This window comes from Macrobrachium nipponense, chromosome 18, assembly GCF_015104395.2.
Source record: "Macrobrachium nipponense isolate FS-2020 chromosome 18, ASM1510439v2, whole genome shotgun sequence".
In the NCBI taxonomy this organism is placed as follows: Eukaryota; Metazoa; Arthropoda; class Malacostraca; order Decapoda; family Palaemonidae; genus Macrobrachium; species Macrobrachium nipponense.
Window position 1 is genome coordinate 53,491,370 of NC_087211.1, and position 12,500 is coordinate 53,503,869.

At 38.3% G+C, this 12,500-nt stretch overlaps 1 protein-coding gene across 3 annotated transcripts in view; it reads right to left on the reverse strand.

Annotated features, from left to right (window-relative positions):
- Window positions 1-12,500, reverse strand: part of LOC135197054 (hemicentin-1-like) — a 47,205-nt gene that overhangs the window by 16,286 nt on the left and 18,419 nt on the right. For 2 of the 3 annotated variants that reach the window (XM_064223990.1, XM_064223989.1), the window contains exons 3-4: window positions 9,615-9,736; window positions 3,259-3,340 (exon numbers count right to left, since the gene is read on the reverse strand). In XM_064223990.1, the coding sequence (XP_064080060.1) occupies window positions 3,259-3,340; window positions 9,615-9,736 (204 nt within the window). The remainder of the gene's footprint in view (window positions 1-3,258; window positions 3,341-9,614; window positions 9,737-12,500) is intronic. The other variant, XM_064223992.1, reaches the window with a different exon arrangement.

Here is a 12,500-nt window from a genome sequence, read left to right on the forward strand (position 1 = left end):
TTGGTATGGAAATATGGCCATGAATTTGGTGTTGGAAATATGTCCATGAATTGGTGTAGGTAGAGAAGTATTTCCCATTTATTGTAAAGTGTTCTTCTTCAAATATACAAACGCTTAACCTAGCGGGTTTCATTTTGCAACATGCACTGTGTAAACATACGAGAATCCATACAGATTTTGCAACTCATTCGCATGATTTCCTTAAATATTTTTTTCCCGTCATTCTCAATGGACTTCGAGATCTGTTCAAACCCTCTTCTTTGCGAAACGAATGAACGGATTCGAGATCATGTTTATCTTGCTTATTTTCTCACTGTAAAAAGGAACTGTTTTGCCTTTTGGAGTTGATAACTATGGCTGTGGGATTATTCAGAGAGCAATGAATATGGAGGCTGTATTGGCGAATTGTGCCTTAAAAAGACCGTATTGGTTAGACATCTTTGTAAACAGAGAATGTCTATAAGTTGACTGTGAAAACAGTAAGGAACAGAATGTTTTAGGTTTTCTTATGCTAAAGAGTCCATTAATATAAGTAACGAACCACGCGCTGGAACCTGACGCCTCTCTCTCCCCCAACCCTCCCAAACAGGTTTTCAGGAGGAGGGTGGGTGTCTCCCCTACGCTATTGACCCGCTACTTACCCCGCCTTCACCTAGGGCGGACAAACCGGTTTGCAGGAGAGGGTGGTGGTCTCCCCTACCCTATTGACCCTCTACCTACTCCGCCTCCACCAAGGGCAGACAAACATGTTTCCAGGAGGAGGGTGGGTGTCTCCCCTACCCTCCCGATTCTCTACCTACCCCCCCTCCACTTGGGGCGGACAAACAGGTTTGCAGGAGTAGGTTGGGTGTCTCCCCTACCCTCCCGATCCTCTACATACCCCGCCTCCACCTAGGGCGGACAAACAGGTTTGCAGGAGGAGGTTGGAAGTCTCCTCTATCCTCCTGATCCCCTAGCTACTCTGCCCCATCCGGGGCGGACAGACAGGTTTGCAGGAGGAGGGGTGGGTGCCTCCACTACCCTCCCGATCCTCTACCTACCCCGGCCCGGGGAAACCGCTTTACAGGGGGTGGGCGGCGGTGCCATGTCTCCCCTACTCTCGCCCGGGGGAGGACGAATAAGATCCACCCGGATTTTATTATTATAGACTAAAAAAAAAGGAAAGAAATGACTGCTTTTATAACTGATGTTAGAAGGAAAGCTCAAAACGGTTTCCATCTGAGATGAGAAGCTCGGAAAATAAGCTTTCGTTCCTGTATAGCAACAGAGTCTAATAGACAGGAGGTGACAGCAGCATCTAGAGGAGGAAGGAGTTGGAAAGGATGAAGATTCGATGGCACGATGAAAGACGAGCATGGGATTTGATATCTATTCCTTTTTCCTTCTCTTAGCCCTTTATGGAATAAATAATATAAATGAAAATTGGTTTTTCTGTAATAGAAGGCCACAGTTATATATAGTAATGAATATTACTTTGTAAAATGAACAAAGGCTTTTTCGTCCTCGTCATTGGTAACATGAATACTGATGAGAATCGATAAAGTCTTTTGTTTGTTTATTTTACATAGAAATATTCATCACTATATAACTGTGGATTTTTATTGCACAATTTTTCACGCAATTGTGAATTTCTTCACACAAAAAATGGTTTCTTATGCGTAGAATTTTACGAAAAACAGCTTAAGAATCAGAAAAACATGGCACGTTCTCTTTCCCCAAACTTCATGCAACAAAGGAAGAATGTAGAATTAGTTTCCCTACTTGGAAATTCGATTAAAAAAAATAATATTAATAAGTTTTTCTCATTTGCCTCCTGACCTCAGGACATGTGGCGAATGAGTGTTGCTCCTTACCTGGAAAACCTCATCAAAGATTAAAGGAATTAAAACAGTATTTTGTTTGCCTACAGGTTCGCGAAAGAATGCACGTAATGAAACCCTGTTTCTGTAATTGAAAACGCAGTATAGAATATGAACACAGGAGGTAATTTCTTTGCAGAAAACTTCATAAAAAGAAAGTTATCCACCCACCTGCGAATTCAGGATAGAATTTGAGCATTAGCATTTGTTGCTTTAACTAAAACTTTATTTAAAAGTTCACCTGACGTGGAACCTCAAGGTTGAATGTAGATACTAAGAGGAATTTCCCTTAAAGTGAGATTCACGTAAAAATTAGATATTGAAAAGCCCTTCCTTACCTATAACTTCAAAAGTAAAATCAACTCCTTACCTGGAACTTCAAAAATAAAATCAACTCCTTACCTGGAACTTCAAAAGCAAAATCAACTCTTTACCTGGAACTTCAAAAGTAAAATCAACTCCTTACCTGGAACTTCAAAAGTAAAATCAACTCCTTACCTGGAACTTCAAAAGTAAAATCAACTCCTTACCTATAACTTCAAAAGTAAAATTAACTCCTTACCTATAACTTCAAAAGTAAAATCAACTCACCTTACCCTATAATCTTCAAAACAGTAAATCAAATCAACTCCCCCTTACCTGGAACTTGTGTCAAAAATAAAAATCAAACGTCCCTCCTTACCTGGAAGGCTTTTTCAAAATGAATTTCAAATCACAACTCGTTTTTTTACCTGGGAAAAACTTCAAAAGTAAAATCAACTCCTTACCTGGAACTTCAAAAGTAAAATCAACTCCTTACCTGGAACTTCAAAAGTAAAATCAACTCCTTACCTATAACTTCAAAAGTAAAATCAACTCCTTACCTATAACTTCAAAAGTAAAATCAACTCCTTACCTATAACTTCAAAAGTAAAATCAACTCCTTACCTGGAACTTCAAAAGTCACTCCTTACCTGGAACTTATCAATATTCCGCTTCTACTCCACCTCAAAAGTAAAATCAACTCTTACCTATCAAAACAATTCCACCTACAAAAATCAACTCCTTAACTTAAAAATAAAACTCCAAAAGTAAAAGAAAATCAACTCTTTACCTAATTTAAAACTCCAAAAGGTAAATCTCTTACCTATAACTTCAAAAGTAAAATCAACTCCTTACCTATAACTTCAAAAGTAAAATAACTCCTTACCTCTGAAAACTCCAGTAAAACAACTCCCTTACCATAACTTCAAAAGTAAAATTCACCTTCTTAAAACTATACTGTCAAAACACAAAATCAAATACCTGGAACTTCAAAAGTAAAATCAACCCCTTACCTGGAACTTTAAAATAGAATATAAATATGAAAAGGAATTTCTCTTGAATAAAAAACTTCATCCCAAAGGCGTCTTCTGCCCACCTACCTGAAACCTCTCATCGGCTGAGTAAGTGTGATGGCCCGTCGTGAGAATGTGAAGGTCTCGTCTCCTCAGCCACGTCACCTCGAAAAGGAAAACAAAAAATCTTTTCATTCGGGTGTTCCCAAAAGCCAGAAACGTTCACGACATAAAAATGTTTATCGTCTGCCAAACGTTGATGAGGTTTCAGACGTTTATTCTCTCAGAAATGTTTGTTTAATTCTAGCGTTCATCATCTCACATCCTTTCATGATGTCTCATCATATTATGATACTTGCAGTGCACTGTAGGCATTACTTAAAAGGCTCTTTGCAACATGCCTTCGGCCCCTAGCTGCAACCCCCTTTCGTTCCTTTTATTGTACCTCCTTTCATATTCTCTTTCTTCCATCATATTCTCTCCACCCTCCCCTAACAATTGATTCATAGTGCAACTCCTTTGAGGTTTTCCTCCTGTTACACCTTTCAAACCTTTTACTGTTAATTTCTTTTTCAACGCTGAATGACCTCATAGGTCACAGTGCTTGGCCTTTGGCCTAAATTCTATATTTGATACCTTTAGCATTGTGATGGCTTATCTAAATGTATTTTATGACTGAGATATATCAGAAATTTACGGGGCATCGACATGTTACCTCAGTAATCTTATCTGTACAGAAATTTGCATAAAGTAAAGCAGTCATTCTAACAACAATTTCCGTTTCTGTATTCAAAATAAAAGACAGATAGACAGACCTGCACTGAATCCGCTTGAGCTTACCATCGTCCGAACAAACTAGCTGGGTATTTTTTTGGCATTATTTCGCATTCCCAAACAACTAAAAATCCTACAGTTCTCGCCAGCCAGCGCGGCGCAAATCAACCGTAACTATTGATATGAATACCTCGTAACGGCGGAAGCTCGAATTCCTAACATTTCGCGCCAAAAAAAATAAAAAATAAAAAGGATGGATGTGTTTGTCGCCTGACGGGCAAACGCAGGTGATGAAAACAATGCGAAAACGTTAGCCACTCGTAAACAGTACTCGTTTGTGTGTGCGGGGTCACGAACCCGGTATTTTAACCCATGAATAACGATAGGGCCTTTTTGTACGACCTCGCACATCACTGCACATGCACTGGTGGTGTGGTGGTGGTGGTGGCGCCTGGCGAGCTCCATTTCGCCTCCACCCGTAAAGTTCCGCTGATAATATACAGCCATTATGGTAATTAGTACTCGCTCCGGCTAATGGAGGCCTCCCAGGAACGACTGTAAATATGCCGGAGACCTGTAAGTTGCGAGTAATCCTTACTAATGACCTCTTTCATCTCTCGCGTAAATTTTACCAGATATTGGTAAGATAACTCCATCCCAGGGTTACCGAGTGACGTCACGATATATTTCCGTGAACCAGGTGTTTTCAGTGCCGCTACTGTTATCTCCATTTAGAGGCTTTTTTCAGGCTGTTTTGACTTTAACAGGTATTATATCATCAACCACGCCTCTCTTTTTTTTCTCTTTTTACGATATAGTCTAGAATTACGTGGAATATTTTCATTTAAAATAATGGCACTACCTTCGCTGTGATTTCGTAATCTCGTCTACTTTTTTTTCTGTTCGCCAACTCCAACCCAACTCTTATGAAGTTCACTTCAGCGTCTGTTATCTCCCCTTGATCTGGAAGTTCAACAATCTCCTTTTGTTGAGCACAGCACGATTGGAAATAGCAATTCAGAAAAAAAAGGAAAAAATCGTCTGATTGAAACAGAATGCTGACGTGAATTTTGCACATCAAAGGGTGGTTAACAACTGAAGTGGACGTTTACTCAAACAGTGTGGTTCATGGAATAAGCTCGCGCAACTTTTCAAAATGCTAAAAATGTAATCGGTAGACATTAAATATCTTATCTAAAGGCGCCTGTTGCTGTTTTTGTAGGGACTGTGTTGCTAAGCCCACGTCCAAAGTTCCACACTATTCCCCTTATGTCACTGAACTACATACCACACTAACAGGCGCCTCTGGGTAAGGAAGTGTACTGGCATAAGGCCGGATTGACCTAAACTATCAACCTTTAATGCCTCCTATAGCAATTTCTCGTCTAGCTAATACAATTCTCCTTGTATTATGACCATTTTTGCATTTGTATCTATTTAATGATTCGTTTAATTGATTATTGTTTTTTTAATAAGTGATCTCTTCTGCCTGCATTTCCCGTTGCCTTCTGTTATTCTTTTTCTGATGAACATCATATTGTTTGGGAACTTGAATTTCAAGTAAATGGGTCCTGTGACTGGATTGTTCCGTATGAATAGGGTTCATCTTCTGAGTGAAAATAATAATAATAATAATAATAATAATAATAATAATATTAAATGTACTACAATGATATAATATATATGTCTGATATAATGATAATGACAATAGTAATAGTATATAAATGTATATTTATATAGATATATGTACTATATATATATATATATATATATTATATATATATATATATAATATATATAGTATAATGATATAATAGTAGTATTAAACGTATATATTGACATAATAATAATAAGAATAATTAATATGTTTTATTAAAAATAATGGCAGAATTCACAGAATTGATTTTATATTAAATTCTTTCAATTCTCCTTATGATTTGTCTTTCTGGCACGCTGGTATTATAAAGCAGTTATCCAATATTCATCGTGCTGTAGGTCGTCAACACGATGAATATTGGACAACTGCTTTATAATACCAGCGTGCCAGAAAGACAAATCATAAGGAGAATTGAAAGAATTTTATATAAAATCAATTCTGTGAATTCTGCCATTATTTTTAATAAAACTTGTTTGAAAGAAGGTCTGTTTCCAGCCATACACAAATAATAATAATAATAATAATATAATAATAATAATAATAATAATAATAATAATAATAATAATAATAATAATAATAATAATAAGACGACAGGGAGGATGAGGTACCAAACAACGACACACGAAGAAACACCGACGAAGTAACAGAGAGGACGGAATGGGTAGAAAAGATTAGACAATGGATGGAGCCAGATACAGAGAGAACAAAAATCCCATCCATGAAAGCCTACAACACCAAGAAATTAAGGGAGAAAACAAGTGAGGTCAATGAAATAATGGGCATAATACACACCACCAGTATCACAGAAACAAATAACTTGGTATATGCAGGAGCAAGATTAGTAGCAGAACTGATGGGGATTCGAACACCACACACCACACACCCAACCCAACAGAAACCAAAACAGCAACCTCCTTGGAAAAGGCGCCTGAAAAGCAAATCATGGTGATGAGATCTGACTTGAGTAAACTGAAAGAGATGGCAGAAAAAAGGCTAAGAAGCAAGAAAACAAGGGAGGAACTCAACGAGAAATACAAAGTACAAGAGAGGGGACTAAACAACACAATAGAAGATGTAAAAACAGAGGCTTAAGGCCAAAGCACACAAGATCCAACGGTACATGAACAGGAATAAGGGATACCAACAGAACAAACTATTCGGAACCAACCAGAAAAGACTATACAGCCAAACTAAGAGGGAAGACAAACCACCCAGAAATTCCTGAAGCCGAACCAAGTAAGAGACTCTGGGAAAACATATGGAGCAATCCGGTATCACACAACAAACATGCAACATGGCTCCAGGAAGTCAAGGAAGAAGAAACAGGGAGAATAAAAACAAAGATTCACAGAGATCACGACAGACACAGTCAGACACCAACTAAAGAAAATGCCAAACTGGAAAGCCCCAGGTCCCGATGAAGTCCATGGATACTGGCTCAAAAACTTCAAGGCCCTACACCCACGAATAGCAGAACAACTCCAGCATTGTATCAAATCACCAAGCACCCAAATGGATGACCACAGGAAGAACATCCTTAGTACAAAAAGACAAGAGTAAGGGAAATATAGCCAGTAACTACAGGCCTATCACCTGCCTACCAATAATGTGGAAGTTACTAACAGGTTATCATCAGTGAAAGGCTATACAACTACCTAGAGGAGACAAACACCATCCCCCACCAACAGAAAGGCTGCAGAAGGAAGTGTAGGGGCACAAAAGACCAGCTCCTGATAGACAAAATGGTAATGAAGAACAGTAGGAGAAGGAAAAACCTACCTAAGCATGGCATGGATAGACTATAAGAAAGCCTTCGACATGATACCACACACATGGCTAATAGAATGCCTGAAAATATATGGGGCAGAGGAAAACACCATCAGCTTCCTCAAAAAATACAATGCGCAACTGGAATACAATACTTACAAGCTCTGGAATAAGACTAGCAGAGGTTAATATCAGGAGAGGGATCTTCCAGGGCGACTCACTGTCCCCACTACTCTTCGTAGTAGCCATGATTCCCATGACAAAAGTACTACAGAAGATGGATGCCGGGTACCAACTCAAGAAAAGAGGCAACAGAATCAACCATCTGATGTTCATGGACGACATCAAGCTGTATGGTAAGAGCATCAAGGAAATAGATACCCTAATCCAGACTGTAAGGATTGTATCTGGGGACATCAGGATGGAGTTTGGAATAGAAAAACAAATGCGCCTTAGTCAACATACAAAAAGGCAAAGTAACGAGAACTGAAGGGATAAAGCTACCAGATGGGAGCAACATCAAACACATAGATGAGACAGGATACAAATACCTGGGAATAATGGAAGGAGGGGATATAAAACACCAAGAGATGAAGGACACGATCAGGAAAGAATATATGCAGAGACTCAAGGCGATACTCAAGTCAAAACTCAACGCCAGGAAATATCATAAAGCCATAACACATGGGCAGTGCCAGTAATCAGATACAGCGCAGGAATAGTGGAATATGGACGAAGGCAGAACTCCGCAGCATAGATCAGAAAACTAGGAAACATATGACAATACACAAAGCACTACACCCAAGAGCAAATACGGACAGACTATACATAACACGAAAGGAAGGAGGGAGAGGACTACTAAGTATAGAGGACTGCGTCTAACATCGAAAACAGAGCACTGGGGCAATATCTGAAAACCAGTGAAGATGAGTGGCTCAAGAGTGCATGGGAAGAAGGACTAATAAAAGTAGACGAAGACCCAGAAATATACAGAGACAGGAGAAAGACAGACAGAACAGAGGACTGGCACAACAAACCAATGCACGGACAATAGATGAGACAGACTAAAGAACTAGCCAGCGATGACAATTGGCAATGGCTACAGAGGGGAGAGCTAAAGAAGGAAACTGAATGAATGATAACAGCGGCACAAGATCAGGCCCTAAGAACCAGATATGTTCAAAGAACGATAGACGGAAATAACATCTCTCCCATATGTAGGAAGTGCAATACGAAAAATGAAACCATAAACCACATAGCAAGCGAATGCCCGGCACTTGCACAGAACCAGTACAAAAAGAGGCATGATTCAGTGGCAAAAGCCCTCCACTGGAGCCTGTGCAAGAAACATCAGCTACCTGCAGTAATAAGTGGTACGAACACCAACCTGAAGGAGTGATAGAAAACGATCAGGCAAAGATCCTCTGGGGACTATGGTATCAGAACGGATAGGGTGATACGTTGCAAACAGACCAGACGTGACGTTGATTGACAAAGTCAAGAAGAAAGTATCACTCATTGATGTCGCAATACCATGGGACACCAGAGTTGAAGAGAAAGAGAGGGAAAAAATGGATAAGTATCAAGATCTGAAAATAGAAATAAGAAGGATATGGGATATGCCAGTGGAAATCGTACCCATAATCATAGGAGCACTAGGCACGATCCCAAGATCCCTGAAAAGGAATCTAGAAAAACTAGAGGCTGAAGTAGCTCCAGGACTAATGCAGAAGAGTGTGATCCTAGAAACGGCACACATAGTAAGAAAAGTGATGGACTCCTAAGGAGGCAGGATGCAACCCGGAACCCCACACTATAAATACCACCCAGTCGAATTGGAGGACTGTGATAGAGCAAAAAAAAAAAAAAAATAAATAAATAAATAAATAAATAAATAATAATAATAATAATAATAATAATAATAATAATAATAATAATGAATGTACTACAATAATATAATATAATATAATTAATATAATATAATATATAATATATGTCTGGTATAATAACAATAATGACAATGATGATAGCAATAAAAAATATATACATAGTATAACGAAATAATAGTAATAATAGAAATATTGACAAATCATAATAATAATAATAATAATAATAATAATAATAATAATAATATAATAATAATATAATAAAGATAATATGAATAATAATAATAATAATAATAACAACAGCAGTTCAGAAAGGGGAGAGAGAAAAAAAACAGGGTCAGTACAAATCCAATACCTTCCGGTCCTTGAGATGGAAAACCTGGCAGGGCAGCCTGGCGGTTTCGCCCTCTTTCACCGACACCGATTCCTCAGTGGAGCCGAACTGGGGACCTCCGGTGGACGAAGTCAATCCCACACCTGCGGTTAGAAAGAAACTTCAATAAATCCACGGTTTTCGCACGCCACAATAGAGGAATAAATCCACCGTTTTCGCACGCCACAATAGAGGGTATTCTACTTCTGGCAATACTAACTTGAGGTTCTTAGCGGCCTCCCTTCGGCCCCTAGCTGCAACCCCTTTCATTTCTCTTAACTGTACCTCCATTAGTATTATCTTTCTTCGTCCTTCCTATCAATCCACCCTTTCCAGACAATTGTATCATAATTCAACTGCGAGGCTCTCCTCCTGTTAAACCTTTCAAGTCCTACTCTCAACGACTCTTTCAGCTCTGAATGACCTTATAGGTCCAAGCGCTTGGCCTTTGACCAGACTTCAATATTCTAAGACCATTCGACAGCTATAGTAGATTCACATCAACCGTGCATCTCATGTCTAGGCCAGTCCCTTACGACGCTCATGATTGGCTGTTGATAAGCCAGTCACAGGGCTGGAAACTCTCAGTCTCTCGAGAGAGTTCACATAGGCAGGATGTTTGTTCCACTTCTCTGAGGGATATGTCTTTGAAAAGTATCCCTCAGGAGATGTGGAACATACATCCTGCATTTGTGAACTCTCGAGAGAGACTGAGAGTTTCCAGCCCTGTCATTGGCTTATCAACAGCCAATCAGGAACGTCGTAAGGGACGGGCCTAGACATCAGATGCACGGTTGATGTGAATCTACTATAGTAAATGTACTCGCGTTCTTAGAATTATGATAATAATGGGTCAGATGACTTCCATGGTCACAAATCGTCATGCGTTCATCCTTTCCACAGACATATACATACGCATGCGTATATATTAATACACTGCCAAAATTTGGCATGCATGTAAAAGTGTATGTAGGGCAGTGTGCGCAGCGCAATGTCTGCATTATTGTATTCGCACGGAAAAATGTTTATTCACATAATTGCTGGTGTATACTTGAACACATACAAACAAACACATAACGCACTTGGACGCGCGCACAAGTATTCCCTATATACTATATATATATATAATATATATATTATATATATATATATATATATATATATAATGTACACAGACGCATGTATATATATATGTGTACGAGTATATTTTAATACCCATAGATGTACTTCATTCGTTCAGACTTTATTGAAACAAATAAGTATATATTATATACCTATGTATGCACACACATGCATGTATATGCATGTATATAAATATACGTATACATATATTAATATATATGAGCAAGATGACTGGCTTATTTACCTTCCCTTGAACTCCTAAGGCAAATCCAATGAAGAGAACTGACCGGAGGACTCCACCAGGTCTCCAAAAGACTAATGAAGAAAGTATTTACATATCTCATAATCTGCGCGGCTCCATTGAATTTTCAGAAGTTACGGAGGGAAGAATTTTCCAATATCTCGTTCGTAATTTGGCGGCTTTGGGGTAATTCGGAGATCTGATATTTTTGCAGCGCGTTCTGTGCTATGACTCGCGCCGGGTGCGTTCTCTCTTTCTCTCGCGCGCGGGCGGGGGAATGTCAGTGGACTGAGCTTGATTGTCCCGTCAGTACCACAGTTCGGTATTTGCTCTCTCTCTCTCTCTCTCTCTCTCTCATGTATGATTATATATAAATATATACACATATATATGTAAGTAAATTGGCTTATGAGTCCAATACTATAACTTGAAGCCTTTGTGAAACTTCGAAATAATAATAAATATTATTATTATAATTATTATTATTATTATTATTATTATTAAAGGAGCAGCATTCAAACGAATACTGTACGCTCCAAAATTATTATTATTATTATTATTATTATTATTATTTATTATTATTATTATTATTATTATTATTATTGGTGTGAAAGTGAAGAACCAGTAGCAACAAAAGAAGAAGAAGAAGAAGAAGAAGAAGAAGAAGAAGAAGAAGAAGAAGAAGAGGAAACAGTAGAAGGAGAAAAAGAAAAATGAGTTTTGCAAACCACTCAAGTCCTGGAACTGGTAAGATGGCGAAATGGTTCTTCGTTGCCTTCCTACCATTAGCACTCTGAAAGAACCGAGACTCAATAAACGGTTTGCAAAAGTTACTTTTTTTATTCTTTTCTCCTTCATCTTCTTTCACTTCTTTACTGCTTCCCCCCACCCTGCGCCTTTCGCTTTGTCACTTCTAATATACCCAGGAAACAGGCTGGTCACTTTCTTATACCAATTATTATTTACCTCTGCCCAATCATATACTTTGTTAAGGTCTTTTTGTAGAGCGTTCCTATCTTCATCACAAGTAATTTCTCTACTTATTCTTGTGTCATCAGCGAAACTACTCACTACCGAATCCTTAACATTACTGTCTATGTCTTCAATCATAATAACAAACAGTATTGCAGCTAACACCGTACCTTGTGGCACACCGGATATTACCTTGGCTTCATCCGATTTCTCATCGTTTGCAATAACTATCTGTTTTTCTTGTTGTGTAAAAATTCTTTTAACCATCTTCCTACTTTATCCACGATATTGTGTTTTCTAATTTTCTTCGCTAATATATTATGGTCTACCTTGTCAAAAGCTTTTGCAAAGTCTAGATAAACCACATCTGTTTCATTTCCGCTTTTCATATTTTTGAATATGTTCTCACGGTGGACTAACAGCTGGGTTTGTGTACTTTTTCCGGGTACGAAACCATGTTGTCCTATATTAAACAAATTATTTTTTATTAAATGTTTCATAATATTTTTCTTCATTACCCTTTCATACACTTT